This window comes from Carettochelys insculpta, chromosome 7 (genome assembly GCF_033958435.1).
Source record: "Carettochelys insculpta isolate YL-2023 chromosome 7, ASM3395843v1, whole genome shotgun sequence".
Classification (NCBI taxonomy): Eukaryota; Metazoa; Chordata; order Testudines; family Carettochelyidae; genus Carettochelys; species Carettochelys insculpta.
The window spans coordinates 32,262,946-32,287,299 of NC_134143.1; the positions used below are offsets into that span (position 1 = coordinate 32,262,946).

Consider the following 24,354-nt stretch of genomic DNA (forward strand, 5'->3'; position numbering starts at 1 on the left):
TGTGGGCCCTCCCTCTCCCACATGCCACCACGGGGGCCGGAGCCACGTGCTGCTTGTCCTCTCCTCTCACTATCCCCCCCATGCTCCCATCAGGGCTGGGGAAGACTGGGGCTGTGTGCTGCCGGCCCTCCCTCTCCCCCATGCTCCGGCCAGGGCCAGAAAGGCTTGTGCTAGCTGCCACCTGCCAGGGGAGAAGTGGCATCCCCTTACACTGGAAGGGGGAGGAGCACTTGTGTCCCACCAGGCCCTGGATGGCAGGGGCGAGACCTCAGGCAGAAGGGCAGGACTAGGAGCTAGCCTCCCTCAGCCCCGCATTCACTTGCCACCCACATGGGTGGCCGTCACACAAGGCAGTGGAGACTCAAGCCCACTGCTGATTACTGGAGGGGCACGGGCATAACGCGAAAGGGTTCCATTTGCAGTGCCTTCTACGAGCCGCGGGATTTTAAATGATCTCTCTGATCCTCCCCACCAAAAAACATTTTGTCAGGCTGAACTGAGCACTCAGAGGGAAGAGCCATGTGTACAAAGTGCTTTGGGATCTCGATGGAAGGTACTACAGAAATGTCAGCCAGCACGATAAGCCAAAATGACCCAGTAGGTAGGAAACAGGGTGCATTTCCAATACACAGATTTCCTGCTACTGCACCTACATTTGTAAGGGGGCAGGAGCGAGAAGAACTTTGAAGACAGCATTTTTCCAAGCTATGAATACACGTTTCCAAGCATGACGCTGACTTGAAGCAGTTACAGTAAATGGGGCTAGAAAGTGGAAAAGGCCCTTCCCCGTCCTTGTTTGGACAAAGATTTCCCACTTTAGAATTCTGACAACAACATATCTTTTACCAGCAAAAAATCAATATCAGAAAAAATCAGTCAAAAGGTTGAATTCAGCACCTTATGCTTCAAAGGAGCTTGCTCCTACATCTGTGCTGAACTAAGGTATGTCCGGGCTAATCATCACAGCTGACAAGACAATAAAGTGTTAAACTAAATCAAAGGGTGACTGTTCTTGCCTGATGTCCTCCTTCAAAACGCACAACAATTACAGTCTCCCTGACAAGGCCTTAATGATGTTCTGCTCTCCATTGTGAGGAGTCAGTTTGCAGCAGTCACAAAACCCGGGCCGAGTGACTTCCTTTCTTCAAGTTTGCGAATAGGTTAAATTATTGCACTCCCTCTGTTTCAGGGTTATTTATTTTGTGAGGGGGTAGTGAGTTTAATAGAAAGGAAGAGTCTTTCCACCCTCCTTTCTGAAAGGAAAACACACACACAAGCTATTCAGCTGGGACCAGAGATTACAAAGGTCCTCTGTATTGGTGGAGTTTTGATTGTTTTGCCCTACGCTGTGTTTTTGCTTTGCTAGTACCAGCAGGTCAAGGCCTCCTTCCTCCTCTGCCTGCCATCAGCCTATTCAACCCACAGGACAATCCCCTCAGCAAGGGGCACTGAGAAAAGGAAAAGGACTGGGTTTTGTCCTGTCATGGGATGTTTTTGAGGAGAGGGGAGGAGAAAGACCAAAATAAAGGAAAGAAAAGAATTGGAAGGCAGGGAGCGAGGGAAGAAGAAAAGGGTTCAGAACGTGACACGTATCCATAGACACTGCTCAGCACTTTCTGCTACATTTAGCAATTTGGGGTTTTTTACAGAGTGCCAACAAAAGGCCGTCTGGCTTCTGTAAACAAAGTCTTTTTACCATGCTGGCCTCACTCAAGCACGCAACCCTCAAGAGCTCTAGATGGACAGCAAAAGCTCACATGCCACAGCAACTTCCCCGTACTCCTGCCCAATGCACCCGACAATTTTTCCATCCAGATGCAGAATAAATTTTGTTATGTGCACCAAGGCGTGTGCAGATGTACACCCCCAATAGAAACACAGACTGCTGGCTGTGGGAGGCTGTAGATGCGTTGCTAATCGGCTGGGCGGCATGTGACTCTCCCCTAGGGGCTACTCAAGTGCTCATTGTACAGGCAATACTGTTCCTGCCCCCACCCAATGGGCATTATGTCTACACCATGAGTAGATTGAGAACCATGCCACATGGCCTCCTGTACAGAAGGGAACAAGCCCGTAGCAGCATGGCCAAGCAGCTCCAGCAGATGGCCTGACCAGCAGCAGGAGGTGAGACTGAAGCTATGTCTACACTACATGATAAGTTGAATTTAAGACCATTCGTTCCATTTTACAACGCCACTGTAAATACCATTAGCTCAACTTTCGGGAGCGCTAAGGTTGGTATCATAGCATCGTCAAAAGTGGCTGGGTGTAGCGTCAAGTTCAACTTTAAAAGTTCAAATTAGAGACATCATGTCCATTAATTGACTTTAGTAGCATTCCACAATGCCCCACAGTCCTCCGATCTGGCCTCTTCCATCTCTGCTGCTCTCCAGGTGTGCAGGAATTAAGTAACAGGAAGCCCACGAGTTTGAATTCGGCACCAGGAGGCCCGTGGCTGAGGGTTCATGCTTGTATGAAAGGCTGAGGAACTTCCTCCTTTGCTATCAGTGCTGTGAGTGTATCTACCCATTAAAAATAGCCCCAACACGGAGTTCGTGGTTCTGTCTCTATCTCTGCAAGCTGACCACTTGGGGTTTTTTTTTTTCAGTGCTGGTGCCAGCCTCTGCCCTGCTGCACCATGTGGCAGCTAGGCTGCTGAGGAGCGGGGTGGTCATGCTTGCACAAGAAACTTCTTTTCTGCGGTTAACATTTGTGCAGGGCCCTCTGCCTCTCCCCCCCAGGTGCCATGAAGTCGGGGTCTTTCCCCTGTTTAGTGTGGACAATGCTGCCAGGCAGCACCATGTCCTGGTTTGCGTGCTGTGATGGCTCCGAAGGTGGGAAAGATTTTCAGGGGCTTGCTGCCATGGCGGGGGACCATGTCAACTGGCTCTGTAGCCACAGAACCCACATGCCCCTGCCTCAATGATTTACAGGGGCTTGCTGCCACCAGGGAGAAGTCTCTCCCAGTGGGAAAGATTTGTGGGGGCTTCACCCACCCCCACTTAAGCAATCTTCCAATCCCAGAAACCTCCCCACCCTATGGGATGATAGGGGCTGGCCCCCTAACAGTCAGTCAGAGATGGCCCTCCCCGCCTGAGCAACACTGCTTGCTGAAATTTGGCAAAGTGGGAAGCCAAAAATCTTTTTTCCAGCCTTTTCTATCCTCCTCTTTCTTCAAGCTTTGCACTGTTCCTGTTTTATTTTCAGGGATCATGTTTCTGTAATCAAGGGAGGGAGGACAGTGGCTGGAGGACCAGTTAAGAAGACACAGACACCTCCTGCTGTTTGTAAAATCTTTGATCAATCAGTTATAAAAAGCAATTCAGTTACAGAAGTAAGACTGCAGTTCATTTGGGATCTTTGTTGATGCCCTACTTTTCCTTCTTTCCTTCTGGAAAAATGGCCATTTGCTTCCAATGGGAGGGAAATGAGGGCAGTGAAATGCAGTGTGGGAAGATGACATCCTGTACCCACAGTCACTTGCAGGGCATTTCTTTCCATGCTGCCCAGAATGCTACAAGGCTGAGGGAACTGTGGGATAAGTTCCTACAATGCACTGCTGCAACAGCTGGTGTCTGGCAATTGAGTGTGGCAGCAATAAGTGGAGTTTGTGGAGAATTTGTGGGGAGATGAAGATATTCAAATTCGTATTTATAAAACCCCGCGTTACAAAATCAATTTTAATAAATCTGAATTTATCTCGTAGTGTAGCCATAGCCTGAGAAAGGGGTCACTGCAAAAGTTTATACAATTCATTAACAGTCTTTGGTTGGTGGTATCGAAAATGAGGAACTGATGTCAGAAACAGTGTGAGCAAATTCCACTGTACTGCTCTGTTCAGGAGCTTAAAACTGACCAATGTACCCCAACTCTACACCAGCCTTGGTCCTCCACACAACTTTGCTAATGCTGCTCAGACTATGACAGTCAGGCAACATATGAATAGACATATTTTGGAATATGTATAGCTACAGGCAGGCCCCTTGCCACCCTCAGCCTAATGAGGACACTGATCAGGGTAAATACAAACACATACAAGTCAACACAGAACTCATGCGGTCATTAAACATGGGACCTACCTCTGCAACAACACTATGTCATAGGTGGCCAGGGACATATCAGACAAAAGATGGCTTGTACACAGGCCACCTCACCCTGTCCATCCCTGCAATGACAAAGGGCTGCACGGACGTTATGGTTAGCACATGGCAGCTGCAAAAAGGCCAACAGAGAACTATTTTGACCATTAGCCACTGAGCCAACAGGGACCATGCCTGGAGCTTCAGCCAACTGGGGGGATCCAGACAAATGAACACCCCATGCCTGGACCCCCTCTCCTACCCAGTGGGTCAGGGTGCAAAGGCTTACCCTGTTCTGTCTAGCACACCTACCAGGGAGAAGAGGAAGTCCCCACATCCCAACCAGCTCCCCCGAAGGAGTGCTGGGGGCAGGGGAGGCCTGCAGGCAGAAGTGGTGGAGAGGGACCCCCATTTGCTCTGGCTCATGGCACCACAAAATTCTAATCCACCTCTGATTCTGGCAAGCATGCTTCTCCTGCACCAGCGGTTGTGTGCCGCTATCCAATCACAACACGCACAAAAGGTGCCATTTCCTCACAGCTGCATAACAGTACATGGCCCATATTCAAATGGGAATTGGTTTACCTGCTGACGTTGGCACCTTACTGTGTGCCAACACCATACCGCACTCTGAAGGCTCCTTAAACACTCATGGCCACATGTTCTCTGTCACTCTTTGCCCGGTTTGCCACAGACGTTCTATTTCCTGTGGCCACTGTATCAATCCGACTGCTGTCACCTGTCAGGGGCATGGTGTGCATTGAGACACCCCACCCTTTACTTGATGTGCTCTGCTTTGCTATTGGACCAACAGGAGGCAAACTCAGGCTGACAACACTACCTCCCTCTCACACATTTTGCTGCTGTCTTGTCAGCCGAAATTACTGCATGTAAAGGGATGATCGGGGATGGAATTGTAGACATAAGCGGCTGCGTGCTGCTGAGTGTCTGATACACCAAAGCACAGCCCAGAGAATAAACAAACAATCTACTGTGCGCATGTGAGAAGTCATCATACTGAAATGCCCATCGCCAACTACGCATTGAGACTGCGTCTAGGGAAACGGAGGCACCCACCTGACATAACTACAGGATAGCAGGAAACACATGCAACCCAACCAGGGGAACAAAACCCTCACAAATCCCACTTCATCACATCTCTCCCCTCTTCATCCACCTGCATTAGCACCACACCCAGTCCTGGGTCTGACGCATCAGTGAACACCCTGCAGAGCGTGTCAAAGTCTGGGTTTACCAGCAGCACCAGGGACCCATCCAAGGCCTCCTTCACACAGTGCACAGAGAGCCCCCTGGCTCTGCTCGGTCCAAATCACCTTGTCTGGCTCCCCTTTCTTACACGGCCCAGTCAGAGACTGAGAGGGGGAGGAGCACAGATTTCTCCTTTGGCTGGGAAGACTTCTCTCTCTGACAGCAGGTGAAATGTAGGCGCACAGTACATTTGATGGGAGGCATGTCACACGTTTTAATCTCATGGACTTGATCCGGATTAGCCCCAACATCTGTTCCTCACTGACTTATCTGACAATGTTTGCAGCCAGCTCTCTCAACTTGTTCCAAGATTGACGGTCTCATACAATGAGAGATAGCACGATGAGTCTTTGCTGGGGGTGGAGGAGGGGAGCCTTTGGGGAAGGGTCTGGAGGGGAAGCAGTTTAAACAAAAACAAGAGACCGATTCAGAAAAGCAACTTCCCCACACCTGTTTGCTTGTCCGACTGTTCACAGCAATTGTCTCTCTGCCACATAAAAACATCAGCAGTAAAGCGTTAAAACCCTCTTTTCTGCAATTGTTATCCATCAAAATATTTGGGAGATTATGAGAGCATTAATGCCCATCCCCCACTTCTTCTCCCTGCCCTCCCCCGACCCCCCAACTGCACCACAGGGAGAAAAGGAACATCAAACATACTCTAAGCATTAAACCTCTGGCCAGCTCTGCTAAATCTCCTATGTGGCCTTGGACACAACTTCTGTGTCTCAATTTCCCCATATGAACCATAGCAATATTCCTCACCGCACCCCGTGAGGCTGTGGCTAAAGTTACTCTTTGTGGTAAAACACTCTGAGCTTTTCAAACAGAATCCCTATAGAAATTGACAGTATTGTTGTAATTTATTTAATTTGAGCATGATGCACCTTGCTCTCAAAAACAGGTGATAGGTTTGTTCTCTTCAGGGCCAAACATGCCAAATATTGGTTTTATTTTCAAAGATTCTTCACGGTATCAGTGGAAAGTCTGCAGCAGAACACTACCCACCCCCATCCTCTCTCCACCTGCACCATCCTTCTTACCTTTGGAGAAGCAAACACTTATTTAGAGATTACCACTGCTGGCATTTCAGCTCAAGCAAACTGCAGTGCAAAAACAACACATCTTACAAACAATCCTCTCCCTCTATAAGTAAGGCCACCGTTACCAGAGGACAGAGGACCACCATTACCTCCTCCCTGCCAATGTACTTCCCTCTCCAAACAGTCTCTGATTTAGCTATCACAGCCACAACAGTGCATGGTTTTAGGACAGGGGGTGGTTAGGATGGCTGGCCATATGCTGATCCAGCCCACTTTGAATGCAGCCTTTTACGGCCGCATGACTGGACTGGAATTTGAAGTGGTGCTCCAGCACGACTCTTGAAGGAGACACATAATTTGCACCTTCCAAAGTCAAGGGTTACCTTTAAAAGAAAAATGGATGACGATGGATGCAAAGTAGTGTAAGGTGATGGAACGCATGTGGGACGTGAACCACGTGGCAACAAAACGGTCACCGACAACCAGCTCTGTATCACACCAGGTTGTGTTACATGACACGTAGGTGACCATCAGATACTCTGATTGACAAATCTATACTGGCAGTGTTAGACTGCCCGACTTGAATGTGTTTGAAGGCTGGTGTTCTGACACACTTCAGACATTTCATATTTCGGTCCATTTGTGCAAGATGTTTATTCAAATCAATTTGCTTTAGCAGCAGACATTGTACTAAACGCATTGGCCCTTTCTGGCATGCTCCATTCTGTTTGTCCATTCCAGAGAATCTCAACCTCTTGTCACACTGTCTTTTGCCATGAGCCTGTCGCAGGCCCACCAATGAGGGGAGTGCAGTTACTCCAGACCCCTTTGAGGAATGGGGAGGGGGCCTCAGTGCTGGGGTTCAGGCGGGGCTTAGGTCTCACTGTCCTAAGCCCAACCCCTTCTGCCCTCGGTCCCGCCCCTTCCAAGGGTGCAAAGCCAGGTCCCCAGGCCCACAGTGCCTATTAGCCCTGCTGACCTATCAGCTCCCACACATTAAGCAAACTCTGGCCAGCTTAGCACTCGGACATACTTGGGCCCCTCCAAGAGTCACCTAGGTGCTGTGGAAAGAGTTGCGGAGGGTCTGTTCACTAGGATTCAGTACTCAATCAAAGCTCCATTTCTTTTAGACATATAGTCTTCTGGAGAGAGGATCTGGCTCCCCTGGGCCTATTTAAATCTCCTGGTACTCTTTACAAGAGCAGAGATCTAACTCTTGGTGTAATGTCCAAATTCTAACTCTGCTAAATCACCCACACATTTGTCAACCTAAATTTTACTTGAAGTTTTAAAGACTATAATTTCCTTCCTTTCGCCCAATGTTATGTTATTGTAATATTACCATGTACTCCTACGTACATCACCACATCTCACCTGAAGGATAGCTGAATTTCATTTGAGAGTGAAAAAAACAATTTTCCTCTTCAACACAAAAAGAAGACACTAGCCTTCTGCTTTACTCAAAGCCTGGGGTTGCTTTTTGGCTCTTTGAGTTTTGATTTGGCTCATTTAAGAGCTAGGGGGCTCAGATCCTAAAAAGCAGTTAGGCACCCAACTCATATTGAGAGATGGGCACCTACATGTCTTTGAAGATCTGAGACTTGGCAGCTAACTTTTAAGATTGGATCCCAGTGTGAACTTCCCCGTTATGGGATGATGTTTATGTTTGAAACTCTGTTTCTGGTCCACATCTCTCCTTAGCACTCACATTTTCCCCTTTACAGTGCTTTACAAACAGTAACTCATTAACCCTCCTTATCTCATATTAGCTCACTTGGATGTTATGAGGCTTACTTAGTAAAGCTGTGCTTTGAAATCCTCAGATGAAAAGCCTTATTTAATTGCATAGTGTTCTCATTAGATGCTCTGTGGGTGGTACCTACTGTGATGCCACAGCACAATCTAGTCTCTGGTGGACTGGCTGTTTCAGAATCCCCACTACAAATAATTCCTTGTTTTAGATGGAAATGTAAAGAGGAGGGAATAGGGAAAGGGTAGCAGCTTTTGGGAGTGCCTCAGCTGTTGTCTCCCCTGTGCTGGGCGGCTCGTCATTGTTGCCCTTCTGTTGCTATTTCTGTAGCATATCACTTGATGCAACTGATCTCACTTACTTGCCCGACTTTGAAAATGAAGTTGCACATGGAACACCCCCATATCATGTCTCTGTCATCAACATGAGTGGACAACAGAAGCAAACTCTTTGGACCTTGAGAACAACAAGAAAAAGTCCTGTGGCACCTTATAGACTAACAGATATTTTGGAGCACAAGCTTTCGTGGGCAAAGACCTGCTTCATCAGATGCATGAGTGTGGGGGGAGGCGTTTCAGAGGGATATTTAAAGAGTGGGGTCCCAGTAAGAGGGAGGGTCTTGTCAGCTCTGGCCCTCCCTCTTACTGGGATCCCACTCTTTAAATACCCTCTCTGAAACCACCCCCCGACCCATTCATCTGATGAAGCGGGTCTTTGCCCATGAAAGCTTATGCTCCAAAATATCTGTTAGTTTATAAGGTGCCACAAGACTTTTTGTTGTTGTTCTCAAAGCTACAGATTAACACAGCTACCTCTTTGGACCTTGTGACTCACAGCATCTCCAAGGCATGGGGTTCTATCAGACACGAAAGCACACACAGTCAGAGGCCTACAGTATCGACAGAAAGTCCCCTGAGTCTGCTCCATGAAACCTAGAAGAGTCATAGATTCCAAAGCCAGAAAGGATAGTTGTGATCATCTGGTCTGACCTCCTGCACAGCACAAGCCACAGAACTTCTCTCCCTGTCTTCCTCAGTTTCATGGTCTGGACATGTGAATTTCTTCTCTGACCAAGTACAACTCATGGGCTTTGAACTACACTCTTACCCAATCTTCACCGTTTTGTGGGGTGAAGGTACATGTGTGGACAGGAAAAAGCCCTTTTGCTCCATGGACCAGAGCACTGCAACATGGTGAGGCACCAAAGGTTGCAGGGCAAACGCCAAGACAGCCCCTCACTGCTCTGAACTGAACACCAGAATAATACGGATAAATAAAAACAGGCGATTTAGAATTGCACGATGCTCAAATACTTCAGGCCATAATGCTCTCTGTGTCAGGTTTCACAGTTCCAGGATCATTGATTGCTGTGTTTGGTTGCATGGAACTATTACAGCTGTAATTATTCCATTAATTTCTATTCTTTTCAGATCCGGTTGCCCTCAGCTGTCCTTTCCTTCTTGAGTGAACTACAAGTGTCAAGGGAAATCGTGCCCTTAACAAGTAGTGTTTTATAACCACAAGCAGACAGAGCAGTATACATTCTAGCAGCGATCACTTTTCTTTCTGAGGAATCACAAGTGTCTGCTGGCAAATAAGGTGGGTGTCCAGGACTTCTCACTTGCAGAAACAGAGAAAGAGAAAGAGAAAGGGGAGGAAGTAAGAGGATGTGAGAATGAAATTGAAGTCAACTTTAAAGGAAATAGTTACAGAGCATGAGTTAGTTAACACCTTGTATCTGAGTGATTCAGTGGGACAAACAGAAAACTTCTGTGCCACAAGTCCTTAACCCTACATACCTACAATATCAACCTGGTAAAGTTCTACTTATCCACTTTATGGTAACCATTTTCCCCATTAATATCAATATCAAATTGTATGGAAAAATAAATAGGTTTTGTTCATAAGCTGGTAAATTCTTGTGACAACTTTGCAAGGCTGATTTAATACATCTTGGCACACAGAGAGAAAATGCGTGAGGATATGGCATAGTAAAAAGGTCATGAATTTGGGATGGTCACATTAACCTTATGTGACAAAGTTACAGGTGAGTTCTGCAGTTCTCCCAAGTCTGTGTAATTAAAAATTTCATACCACACGGCATCCCCATGAATATGTCTCATGTGCTATAGTAAAACCTCTTACCACTGAGCTAGAGAGGACATTTTTGTATCTCTCTGAATATGAATCCAGCCACCTGGGTTCCTAATGCATGTAAAATGTTTCCAAAAATAGACTAAGAATAGCTTTCCTATGTATGCCATGACTTTAACAACAGATCCCACTGGACCTCCCAGGACTCTGAGTGAATGCTGGATCCCATATGGATGTTGGGACTCTCTCCTTCCCAATCTTAGAAGCACCTTTTTCTAGCTGATGGTCCTTGGCCTTGATGCTCATTCTGGGAAAAAAGTGACTCATCTGGGGGAGAGAAAGGATGGGGAGTGAGTCAGATTTTGGGATGTTAGGGGAAGATGGATTAATGGGCATAAGGCAGGAGAGGGGCCCAGCAGTGCATGATGAACGGCTCTCCAGGTTACCATCTGGCTATCATCTCCACATTGGAAGTATATATATTCACGTGCAACAAGCAAAGACATAGATGCAAGATGCTGCTCTGACAATCCCCAATTATACCATGCTGCCGTAACTGAACAAGCAGGGAGTCAGCAGGAGCATGAGTCTCTCCCACTTTGGTTTCTCTGTCAAGGTCTGTGTAAGGCATGTGGTTATTTTGGATACCTCAAGTGTCAGCTAAACTAATTCCTCCTTCAGTGCCCATTTCCAATGCTGCTTCGATGCTCCACGGAGTCCTGAAACTCTTCATAAGACAAGATCTCCTATGTCCCCAGAGCAGAATTCAGTGGGGATCCCCCAGCATTAGCTAGGCCAGGTCTGCACTAGGAGAAAAAAAATCGATTTAAGATAAGAAACTCCAGCTACCTGACACATCTGAAATCGATTTTTTTCTGCTGTCCCCACAGCGGGAGATCAACAGAAGAAACTCTCCAGTCGACTTCCCTTACTCCTTGTGACTGTAAGGAGTGCTGGGGTCCATAGCAGCGCTATCATTCAATTTAGCACGATCCCACTAGCTGCACTGAATCCAACCCCAGAAGATTGACCGCCAGCATATTGCTCTTCCAGTAAATACATACACGCTCCTAGTCTGTGCACCACAGCACCAGCTCAGGGATTGCTTGTCTAGCCTGTTACCCCTCAGCACAGCAGACCTGCAGACTCCTCAGGGAAGGCTTTGCAATTTGCAGGGCTCCAAGCAAGAGCAGAGCATCTAAGATGCCAGGGGGGAGTAATGGCCTGGAAAATGTCTCCGCCTGTGATCCCACTTCCCTGTGATTCAGTGAAAGTGTGTGGAGAGTTGGTCTGTGAGCGGAGAAGGCAGGACCATGGTACCACCTGAGAGGGCAGCTTCACTCGAATGCCAGGATTGCTTATGTGTAAGGAAGGCCATGCCTGGGTACTAAGAAATCCTGCCTGGCAAAGTTTAGGGTCTGTGACTGCACCCAGCTTCTAAGACATGGCTATACAGCAGCATTTGTGAGCAATGTGCTTGCGCTTGCCCCTGCCCACTGATGAAAAGGAGCTGCAAAAGGCTGATGCAAGCTGGAAAGAGTCGATGAAATAGAGATACAGAGGATATAATGGGGCCTTGTCACCGCTCTCCTGGGAGAGCTGCTGTTACCTTCTCACCATTGTTTGCAGTTTTGCTGATGTAATCCCTAGCCCTCATTAACTCAGTGCTAAGTACATTAACCTCTTCTTCTAAGTGAGGAGTGGGAGGACATGGAGGACTTGACAGTGCAACAGGGTAAACAAATGTGTCTGTGTGACAGGAAAAAAAGGGATGTGATTACAAGTGGGGGATGTGAGACTGCCTGGGGAGGAAGGAGCTGTGAGGGAGAGAATCTGGGGAGGAGAGACAGTTTCGGTAGAGGAGAAGTTGGAGGAGGAAGGACAGGTGGGAAGGAGGAACAATATATACCTTCCCTCCCAGCTACTGACTGAAATTGAGCGTAAGAGACCTGGTAGTGCCAATCACATTCCCAGCGCTCACCACACCACCCCAGTGTCAGTGAGTGGTGGCTCAGTGGAGACTGGCCCAGGCGTGCATTCCCCAGGACAGTTCTCTCTCTCAAGGACACAAGAGAAGCAGAGGAGAGGGAGGAAGTAAGGGCCGAGAGGAAGTAAATCAGAGACATGGCGATCTCCATGTTAGGGAGATAAGATGAGTTTGTGATCTCAACTGCAACAAAGACATGAGACACTCTGCTCTAAACACCACATTCTCACCTGGTGTAAATGCAGAGTAGTGCTCCCAACTGCAGTATAGTTACTGGGCCTTTACCTGAGATCATGAGCTGCTCCTCAGACTGAAAAGGTCAGTCTTACAACGTACTGCTCTGCACACCACTGTTGCCAAGTCTCAGGATATTTGGTGTCTTCCCTGATGCACCAACTTCTGCTGCCCTCTTATAACATGGGAATCGCCACTTTTAACTAACCGCCCTCACTACTTTCCCCCAAACACCTCAAGTTTTGAGTCCTCGGGGCTGCAAGCACCTGAAAGACTTGAAGACCAGACGGGAAAGAAAGAGAACCCCTACATTTATTATTACTGAAGTTCTTATTGATTTCTGGGGACGGACTTGTGATTTTTGGCTTCTCGGATGTGGCTGGGCCATACTGCTCTCTGATTAAAGGCTCAACCTACATGGAGCATCAGTTTCTGTTGTTCTAATATTAGCATGTATGAATGGGCACCAAGGGAGAACAGTGTGTCTCAAGCCGCTGAGCTTGGAGCCAATGACCCCACTGTGGTGGTGATGGAGCTCACCAATGCAGCACCTCCTGCTGGTCTCCCCAGCAACTAGCACTGTTCCTCAGCAGGGCGCCCTCTTCTGGCTGTGTCTCACACATCGTTGTGTTCCATGCTGATCTCTCTTTGTGGGCCTGTGTTGCTCCCTAGACCACGGTGTACTTTGAACAACACAGTCCTGTGCTCTGCTCTCTCACGCGGGTGGGGTGGGGTGGGGGCATCAGCAGTCCTCAGTCCTTCACCTGCCACGGTGGCCAACTGCAGCCCCGAAGTCCAGCCCCTTGCCTCAGGGCCAAGTCACCATCAGCAGAGGCCAGGCTCCTGGGTGGTAAGGTGTGGTGCAAGGAGGAAGACTGGGGAGAGGGACCCGCTGCCCATCCACTACTTTAGCTTCCAGACCAGGGACCCTATGGTGGCAGTCTTATCCTGCCTTCCTTCTCCTCTCCCCTTTTCTACTCCTGTTCTCTGGGATACTTCCCCATGACTCTTGTACTTTCTTAGCCTTTGTATCAAGGTAACAGGCTGGAGCCTCTCTCCAGCTCCCCTGAACTTGCCAATTCTCTTTCCCTTCCTGGACAGAGTAAGAGATCCTCTCAGCCCCACGGTCTTTTATAGGGCCCAGCCTGGCCCTAACTGGCTGACTGCTCCCCGCCTTGATTGTGCTTCCCACCATGGTTGTATAAGCCTCCTCTGGCTCCTCTGTAACCCCCTCTCCCTGCTAGCCTGGGCTACAGCACCACCACACCCACACATCCAGAAAAGGGATCCATTTCTCCAGCTCAATTCACCGCCAAACCTGAATTTCTATGGAATCAATAGAGTCATTTGTATGGAATCGGGCAGAGTATTATCCACACCAGATTCTGGGCACAATGGCTGGGCAGTCTCTGCTAAGGGGCTGCCAGTGTGGTCAGACGTTGCTTAATCATTCATGGTGCAGGAACCTTTTTCTGTGGCCCCTTTTCCTCCTGATCACAACCTAGCCCCATAAGACCAGGAAACGACAACATAAACACACCACTGTATCTTTGTTCTCAGGCTGGCAGAGGCCCAGGGAACATCACTGGAGTGAGGTCTCATGCCTTGCAGCAGGGCATGATCCTCTTGTGTATCCCTCCAAACCTCCCCAGTGACCGGTGTTTTAAACACATCTAAGCGGACCGCGAGGAACACCAAAGGCTGTGCAACACACCAATTACACCAGGAAGCCAAATAGATTTAAACCCCTGAGAATGTGTTCTCTGCCTAGACTGACTTTTCTGGCAGGGGGAAGAGGGAAGGTTCAGGGCTTAAGAAATAAAAGATGAGTAGCATTAGGCAGAGCGAGTGCTAATGCAGCATGCATCGCGTTGCCAACACACCTCAGCCCTGCTCTGCAGCGCTCCTGACACCCTGGCGACTCCTGGCCTGCACAGACCAAAGCAGAACTGCAAGGGGAACTGTTTCGAAAGCTTTGATGGCTGAACGTGAAAGGTGCTATGGAGGAGAGTTGACGGCCCCCCTGGGCAAGGTGGGGAGGAGGGCCCTGGCTCCATGCTCCCGGAAAAGGCAGGCCCTCGAGCTTAGCTAGCCGGCGTTCCCTGTAAGCTGAGCACTTGGGCGGCTGCCCAGTTGAGATTCAGGTGCCGCCTGGCTGATTAGCAGAGCGCTCGCAGCCACCCAGAGCCGGCAGTGTGTGTTTCTACGGGTGCGGCACATCTGCGTGTGCCTTGATGCACAGAACAAAATATATACCACACAGGGATGGAAAAAAAATACAGGGAACATTGCGGCCAGCCCTCCGGTCCCCTGGAACACACCATGCAGGTCCCCAGGCAGCCCTGAACCTGAACACTACCAGAATGTGGCTTGCCTCCACCTGACTGCACACCATGATGCTCCAGCGGCAATTTCAACAACCTAAGGTCAGGAGCCCCTGCCCCTTGAATCACTGGGCCCCAGGTCATCTGTCCCCTTTAAGCCCTCCTGCAGGCGCAATGGCTCTGGTGTTATACAAAGGCAAAGCTGTTACAATTATTAGCTTCGTGTATACCTGCAGATTCTTTCCGCACCCCACCCCCAGCACATCTCCCTCTTTGCCAGCAACAACCTTCATATTTCAAGACCTAGGCATCCAACCCATTTCTGTCAGGGCTGGCTTGTGGCACACACGGTTATGATAGCACTCGAACACCCTCAGCTTTACACCAATGTCCCGTCAGCCTGCCTTCAACACATAATTCAGTTTGCATTTGACTGTGCGCACACTAAATACAGTGAAGAACACCTAGTACTGGGGAAGGTGGTTCTAGTTGTAAGCACGAATAGCTCCTGATAGCACACTTGGCATTGTGGTCTGAGCCACTGTTACATTTAAGTGCGCCTTCCAAAAATATCGTTTTCCCCTCCTCCCTCAGGTTAGCTCACACAAAACAATGGACAACGTCTTCTATTCTACATAATCTTTTCTTTAATAACTAATTTTAGAAAAACACTTAACTATTTCCCAGAAGGTTTTGTGTCTGACTAACAGGCTCATTTTCCTCCATCAATTGCACTTTTCCTGGAGTTTCATGGTCCCTTTTGTGTCCCTTCCTGTCAAACCTAGAATCACTTGTTGTGTGAAATCCCCCTGCAGCTGACCTAATCTCTATTTCCTTTAAGCAAAGGGCCATACAGTCTCTCTCCTGATCCGGGGTGGGGGGAAGAGAAGCAGGAGATTCTGTTTCCTGATGCGTATCACCTCACAGCTGGCTTTGCCTAACCTCTTCCTTTGGCTAGCACAGAGGTGGGTCAACCAGTTAGCCAAAACAGACCAAAAATAGCAGTGAATAGAGTGCAAAGAGCCATGTATAATATATTTATTTATATTTATATTGTATATATCTATATATATAGCTATAGAGCGATAAAAATAAATATATAGTAAGTGGCTCAATGCCTTCCCCCTCCCCCAGAGCCAGGCACCCCCAGCCTTCCCGCTCTAACTGAATGCCTTCACCCTCCCATCTCACCCCCCAGAGCCAGGCACGCCCAGCCTCCTCCATCCCCTGCTCTAAATGAATGTCCTCCCCCAGAGCCAGACACCCCCAGCCTTCCCGCAATGAACGCCCTCCCCCCAAAACAGGCACTCCCATTCCCACCTCACTCTAAATGAATGTCCTCCCCATCCCCGAGAGCCAGGCTCCCCAGGAACCCAGCACCCCCACAGCTAGGCAACACCTGAGCCACCACTGAAGCTGCCATCACTGGAGCATGTGCTTTTCCCCCTAAACGCTGGGGCATGTGCCTGGAGGAGGTGAGCAGCACTCCCAGCACGGGGCTCTGAGGAGTCACATTTAAAGGCTCAAAGAGCCACATGCAGCTCGAGAGCCATGGGTTGGCTACTCCTGGGCTAGAGCCTATTTAAACTCCAGCATTAAGCAGGTGATGCCAGCCAGCAGCGGGTTCATCAGCTGGCTGCTGTAGAACCTCACCTACATGGGCTTCTTCTTGAGGACGACACCAGTCATATCGCTCCATTTCCTCAGGATGTCTTGACTTGTCCCCTGCTACACTATGAAGAAGCTCCACCCTGAGAAGCTCTCTTAGAAACATCCTCCCTTCCCAATTCCTTCACTTTCACTGCCTTGCAACTACCTCCACACGAGGCCTGGTTTTTATTTGCAGCACTGTCTCTGAACCACTTTCAATGGGCGCAGGACACTCCACTCCGCCGTGCTCCAGTAACAAGTATTAGAATGCTCGCTCTCCTTTTGAAGGTAATTTGAGATAGGCAGGTGAAAGCATCAGATGACTGTTAAGTATCCAACTGTTGTTACTACCATTTGACGCCAAGGGTTTTTTATGCTTTCAAAGGGGAAATCCTGACCCCACTGGAGTCAATGACAAAACTTCCACTGAACTTCAACAGGGCCAGGATTTCATTCCACCTTCATGAGCAACAAGGACCTCCAGCAATCCTGAACCTTTGCATGCTCTCCTTGTATTAGGGCAGGTCAACACTATGGGGACAGGCCGATTTAAGCTATGCAATTTGAGTTATGCTAGAAGCGTAACTCAAATCAGCATAGCTTAGACCTACTTATTGTGGAGCCCACCTTGTGCTGGGTCAACAGGAAAACCTCTCTCATGGACTCCCTTTATTCATCTTGTTTTGGTGGAGTACCAGAGTCAACCGGAGAACGATTGGTTGTCTGGACTGACCCACCCAATCGACCCGACAAGCCCATAGGCATAGCTAGCAGAATCTCTCCTTTTTACTTCCTGGATCCAATTGGCCAAGAACTGAGTGTGCTTTAACACACTTTTCACACATGAATTGTATCCAGCTTCTGCGACCTGTTAGCAGATCCCGCCTTCCCCCTTCCTCCCTCCCTGCAGTAGATGAATGCTGTAATTACAGAGCATTCCTTCCAGACTGCGGTAATGAGGGGGTACTCTAAGCCAGCAGTAATTATACAGTTTTAAAATAAGCAGATTCTTCTCCAAGCAAAATTAAAAGTCTGCAGATGAACTCCCTTGCTGTGCACCTTTATTAAATGTGGATTGGACGCTGAGAAAAAAGGAGAGGGACGCCTGTAGAAAGGAAGAGAAAAAAAGTTTGCCAACCAAATAGGGAGAGCTGACGCTCAGCTGTGCTGGCTGGAGTGGCTGGTTCTTTAATCAGGGTGAGTTCTTCCCCGCACTGGTTTCTTTCACTTTGAGAGTTCAAGGATGAGCTGAGGGCTCTGGCTGAAAGCTTGTTGCAGTCCCTTTCTCTTCAAGTTATCAGAGGGTCTAGGCTGGTCTCTGCCATTAAATTTCCCTTACTCTTCTCATCCAGAGTAGACTAATAGCGTAGGCCCACTAAATCGGCCATTGGTGGTCTGATCTCAGAGCGTCGCTGCCAGCAATAGCATAGATGTAGGCTGTAGCTACGTCATGCAGCTGACGAAGTGGGTCTTTGCCCTCGAAAGCTTATGCTCTGATAAATCTATTAGTCTACCAGGTGCCACAGGACTTCTCCTTGGTTTCGTGGATACAGACTAATACGGCTACCCCTCTGATACTTGCTAGAGCACTGTAAATGTCCACAACAGACATGCCCATGATGCCTCAACAGTCTCGGCCCTGAACAGCTTAAAATCTAACAGTTTCAAGATAAAGCACAAAATAAAACACATTATGTTGCCACTGCTCTATCTGCAGCTGTCAGGCCCTAGGATAAACGTAGATTCCACACAAAGCCCCCTGCTTCTTTGACGGGCTCAGAGCTCTATTCCTGCTTCTGGGAGAAGAGTTACAGCAAGGGTCATTCACCTTTGGATGCCTGGATGCAAATACTGCCTCGGGACATAAATAAAATGGTTTTGACGGTCATCCAGAACAGTTAATATACACTAGCTTCTTACTGAAGAAGGACGGATTTGTGGTTAAGGCACTGGAAAGGGGCTCAGGTGATCTGCGTTCAATTAACGGTTCTAGTATGGACATCTGTGTGACTGGGCCTTGTGCCCTCTGTGAAAGGGGGTTCATAATATTTACGCCCTCTTCCCCACCTTTCTCCAGTCATCTACAGAGTATAAGCACTTTGGGAAGGGACTCCTCTTGCCGTGTTCATACAGCACAAAACGAGTCTGCTTTCAGCTGTGGTCTAGGCAACATTGTCACAAGAATATCAGAAACCATTGCAAAATTTGGGATCAACACCATTCTGCGTGGAAGAAACCTGGGCCATGAGCAGCCCAGAATGATGTGACCATAAAAAGCACAAACCCAGGTAGGAGTGGGACTTCCAGGACTGGATGAACTAAAGATGCTGTTCGGCGGCAGAGGGAGAGGAGAGTTGTATGCACAGGAATCTGTAAAGGAGTGTGCCAACACTCATAGAATCATAGCAACCTAGAGCTGGAAGTGACCTCAGGAGGTCAGCAAGTCCAACCCCCTGCCCAGAGCAGGATCAACCTCATCTAAATCATCCCAGCCAGGATTTTGTCAATCCAGGACTTAAAAACCTCTAGGGAAGGAGATTCTACCACCTCTCTAGGTAACGCGTTCCAGTGCTTCACCACCCTCCTGGTAAAATAGTTTTTCCTAATACCCAGCCTACACCTCCCCCTTTGTAAGTTTAGACCATTGCTCCTTGTTCTGCCATCCGTCACCACTGAGAACAGCCTTTCTCCCTCCTCTTTAGAGCCCCCCCCCACCCCCTTGGAAGTTGAAGGCTGCTATCAAATCCCCTCTCACTCTTCTCTTCTGCAAACTGAATAAGCCCACATCCCTCAGCCTCTTCCCACACGTCATGTGCTCCAGCCACCTAATCATTTTTGTTGCCCTCCGCTGGACCTGCTCCAATGCATCCAGCAACAAAGTTATTCTCTTAGTTTCACGAGTTCTACATTCACCTTAAAACACACAACTAAAGTAAAATAGGTGTATTGTGTCTGCTGAAACTGACCTTGTATTGCTCTCGGAGGCGGAAAGAATGAGTACAAACAGCCTGAGAGCCTCTGTGTTAATGAAGGGTGTATATCGATTAGGTATCATACACCATGCCCTTTCCTCTCACCTTCCCCCTCACAGCTCAAGTCATTAGCTATTAGCCTTTCTAGCAAGAAATCTACACCTCAGACTGACACCAATGGGGATACACCACACCCACCTACCTGGAAATTTCCACTGGGGCTCCAGTCTGGTCCCAGCATCCTCTTTGAGCATCACACCATCTCTTCAGGGAGCACTAGAGGAATGGGGGAGTCCACATTCATTTTACTTTATAACTTAAAGGTTTGAGATGGTACCACCCATCATACTGGAGCTCTGGTCCAACACACACCACTGACAGACCTATAACCTGGTGCCCTTTGGCTCATTAAACCCTGGCAAAGAGCATAAATAAATATTCAGCTGCAGCAGGAATGACAAAATGGCTACCATGAGATGGGAGCTCACCATTCACTGTGGGCATGACAGATGCCCTGCACTGAGCACATAGGCCAGGTATTTTATAGCAAGGGGCATCAGTTGGCAGGTCCAGAGGAACCTGCTCCAGAACGTAGTTCAGTACCTGTTCACACAGGACCAAACCCTGAGAGATGGTGAGCATCTGCAACTCTCTTGGAAAGCAAGTAGAACTGCAAGTACCCGGCTCCTTTCCAGGCTTGGCCCAACCAGGATGCTTTAGGGTGCTTTCAGCTGCTCAAGGATTCCACTAGCAGACATTACAACAGATATGGGACTTGCTAACAGGCTTGTCCTAAAAATTCCCTTATTGTCATTGCAAAAACAGCATCTAAGCACCTCAGCATATTCTGAGGTCCCGTTCTTACACGACACTCTGGGTTCTGAGGGGACATGAGCTTAAGTTCCCCTCCAGTTTCCACAGTAAGTTCCTTAGGCGAGATCCTGACAAGAATTTAAACAGTATCTTGGGACTCAGACATGCTGAGGGTTCTACTTGATATATCTAACACTCCAACTCTTCCTAAAGGCTGAACTGACAGAACTTACTTCTGCTTTGAAGTTTCTGTGGTTGGATTTACTGACCTCTCAGTGTGTGGCCCAAAAGAGCAGCTACATTACCTATGGAGAAACTCATCTCTTTGGTAACCCCTTGCCAACACAGGGTCTGCAACTTCTTGTTCTGGGCTTTCAAACCACAACGAACAGTACCAAAAGCTCCCAGTATACAAGTCAAAACTTCATCCATGAAAAAGGAAACAACTCTACCACAACTACAAGGTAGTTCGCACAAGAACAGGGATCAGGAAAAACCACCCCCAGTGAGGACAAAAACAAGAGACTGGCAGCACTGGGCCCCGTTCAGAGTTAGGGGAAGAGTAATGGTTTATAATGCATTAGGTCTTAGTATTTATGGATCCGTTACAGATTGGAACTCCAAAATCCATCACTCTGGTCCAGCAACGTCCCTTGTCTGGAAGGATGTCAGTGGACCAGAGAGCCGGGCAGGAGGGTGCAGTCCACATCTTCTGGAAGCCTAGGGGAGGGGGAAGCTGCAGTGGAGCCTGCCTCCCCCCAGCAACCCGGGTGGGAAGGCAGGTGCGGGGGCTGGGGCTGGGGCTGGGGCTGGGGCCGGGGTCCGCTGGGAGTCCCACTGTGATGGAGCCAGCTCTCCCTGCCAGCCCTGCGTCCAGCTTCCCCCAGAAGCTCAGCAGCGGCGGAAGCATCTGGGCAGAGCTGGAGCTGTGTGCCCAGCATTGGCAGTCTGGGATTGGTCAGGTCCCAGCCAGGCTGGACCAAGGAGGTAGAACCTGTAGTACTATTCTTTGGTTTATCTTTGTGATTATGATAGTCAAAGCAGAAACCAACAGAGAAGTGTAAACAAATGAGATTTGTCCTGGTATGAACCTGCTCGTTTTTATTACACAGATTTATAATGTATCTCAGGCAGATTGGAGCAAATTACTCCTTATTTCTGGTTTTAACACCACATATCCACAAGCTATGTGAGTCTCCATAAAAACCAAGGGAAGGGAGACTAAACTATCTAGTTTATCCATATTATACTCTGTTATTGTGCTAGAGTCTTTTGTACTATTGTACACATTTCCTTCAGGGAAGCAGTAATGTTTGAAAACTATCTCAAAATTTCATCTGGTGCCGATTCTTATGGGCAAAGTACCTTCTCTTTGTGCTGTTTTAATTCCACCATCATGTTACTCATTTATAATTTGTTCCATTTATCGAGCCCCAGTATTATTTTAATGGCTACAATAATTATATGGGCATGATACCATATAAAAAATCCAGCAGTAGCTAATGCAGTAATACCCTGTCTTCTTCACTTGCACCATTGATATTGTACTCTGTTGTGAAATGAATGACAGAATAAAGAGAAGTGACTGCTCAACTTGATGTCAGAAGGTCCAAAACATTGTTAATTATCATCCAGCACACCATTGAAACAAATTATTCAGACAAAAAACAATGTTCTCTTTTTAAAGAGCAACACTCTTAAAAACACTACATGAGAAACAATGGAGCCATTCTGCATACACAAAGTGGTCTTACAGTAATGGAAATTACATGTATATTTAAAAAAATTAAATGCCCATATATTCAATTGAATTTATAATTCAAAGAAATGATTTTGCAATGAATTGTCTTCACATGGAAAAGAGGCAGTAATCATGTTTTGTTTCAGGCACGTCAGGTGACTTTGAAATGCTGCAACTGATGTTTTTAAACCAGCTGAGCCAAAAATGCTCTATGTGTAAAAGGAATGGATACCGCACTGTAAATGTCACTTCTAACTGAGGAGATCTCAACTGAAAAACTAAAGGAGACTAAAGTTAGCAATACTTACCCAGGAATTTCAGTGCTGCTTCCTGCCTTGCCCACAGCTTCAGGACTTGCCAGGGTCCTTCATTCCACTGAAAGTGGCTCAGGAGAGCCAAATGGCAAAGGATCAGACTGCATCACTGTACCACAGAGGGCAAAGTGGGCTGTATCCTATCCAACAGCAAATGAAGCTGGTGACTTATAAAAATAAGGGGCAACCTGCAAACGGTAATCTAAAGCCCTCTGAGCTCTAGGAAGGAGGGAGAGAGAGTTTTTTTTTTCTTTTAGCTCTCTAGAAGTATTCTAACAGCTCTGGACAACCCAATACAACCTGGAGCAATTCTGAATTTTGTGTAACTGCCAGAATATTCTAGACACAAGGTTCTTCCTGTCTGCCTAGAAACGTATGTGGCTCGCACTAACTTGACCAGCCCTAATAATATGCCTGGTTCAACTGCAAACTCTATAAATGATGTACTTTAGCCCGCTCCCTTTTAAATGCTGTTGGCCCCAGCTGTATACTTGTGCAGCAGACTAGTGCTGTGCTAGAGAAGAGGTGCCATCACGAGGATCCTTTCTTTTCATTCATTGCATGCAAACATACTGATTGTCTCGCTAACACAAACTGATATACCATGACTATAACCAAGCCTGAACATCTACCTCATCCTTATTCTACAAAGTGATCTGAGCAAACAAACCCTTCCCATAGGCTCCATGCAGAGCCCTACTGACTTCAAGTGATTCCTTTTCAGAGGTTCAGTCTCTACCTCTCTTCCTGACTCTGCTCACTTGCATGGCATTTACCATGTACCAATAGCCACTGAGACAAGGCCTCTGCTGTTGTACAGCACAATAACCAGACACTGGGTAATTGCTCTCTGTGTCACACAAGTCTTGAAGTTCTATCATCCCCCTGAGGCAGGACTACTTGCTCTACCTCAGCATCTAATCACACAAGTCAGCCCCATTAAAACCACCTTTTTATAAAAGGTCTTGCAGGCTTGTCCGTTAGCTCCCCAAGGACAGCGTTACACTCTGAAGGAGAAGGACAGTCATTCACATTTAGGAAGTGAGGCCTAGAGACAATCTGCATTTGAGCACCACATTCAGAGAACGGTACAAGAGGCACAACCACCACGTGCTACAGACTCCATGCAGCATGGGCAAGGTAAGTGCGTGCATTTCCTCTAGTCCAAGGGTGGGAAGAGAAGTGTTAGAACCGTCACTAAAGAAAGGCAATCGCTGCTTTTTGCCACCTTACTTATCTCTTCTCATTGCCTCCTGCCCGTTTTTTCCGCTCACACTGCCAACATGTTAAGAGTGACCTGGTCCCTAAAGTCCCTGCAAGGCTTTGGATGCCTGGTCCCAGCTCCACAACAGTTTCTTACCCTTGGAGAGTGTTGCAGAGATACTCCATTTTACTTTGGTATGCTGGGGATGACGCTCTCCCGCCCAACACACTCAGAGCTTCCCAGGCTCCTTTTTCTACCTCTCATGATTTTTGCTGTCACCAGAGCTCGTGACAGAATTATCTTCTTGTGGCTCAGTGCAGCCTGTCCATTATAGCATAAATATACAACTAAACAGCACCAGCAGGGAATAAAAGCTATCAATAAATCATAGGAATTCTACATTTCTACTAGAAACTACATTGATAACGTGAACAACTACACTGATGGCAAAAGCCTTATCCTCTAGTGCTGCTCTGCAGCCGTCCTCTCTGGTGTGGTATAAAGAGAACGTGTAGGAATGGCCAGCGTGACATACTTCATTCCGCTCCACCATTGCCGGAGATTTATACAGCCTCTCCTAAAATGTGGAAAGAAAACACACATATGCTAAGCAGGGTGATTCCCCTTCCGGCTATGGGAAACATTACAGCTAGATGTTGGGAAACAACTAGCAGCAATAGTATCCTAGAAACAAAACTAGATCTGGTGCCCAAAACTGATCTCCTGACAAAGACCCTTCATCTCTCAAAGAGCAATATCAAAGGTAGAGCTCATTGGAAAATGCCTATTGTTGTTTTTGTTTGTTTGTTTGTTGCTGGAAATTTGACACTTCTTTTCAGAAAGCTGAAATTTTAGTTAAGAAACTAAAAATGAAAGCTGA

At 47.7% G+C, this 24,354-nt stretch overlaps 1 protein-coding gene across 4 annotated transcripts in view; it reads right to left on the minus strand.

The window, feature by feature from the left end:
* The window catches only part of UNC5B (unc-5 netrin receptor B), a 156,114-nt gene that overhangs the window by 61,005 nt on the left and 70,755 nt on the right, over window positions 1-24,354 (minus strand). The window contains exon 2 of one of the 4 annotated variants that reach the window (XM_074999486.1): window positions 19,605-19,678. The exons of the other annotated variants lie outside the window; for them this stretch is intronic. Within the exon in view, the coding sequence (XP_074855587.1) occupies window positions 19,605-19,656 (52 nt within the window). The 5' untranslated portion in view covers window positions 19,657-19,678. The remainder of the gene's footprint in view (window positions 1-19,604; window positions 19,679-24,354) is intronic. 4 annotated transcript variants of the gene reach the window in all.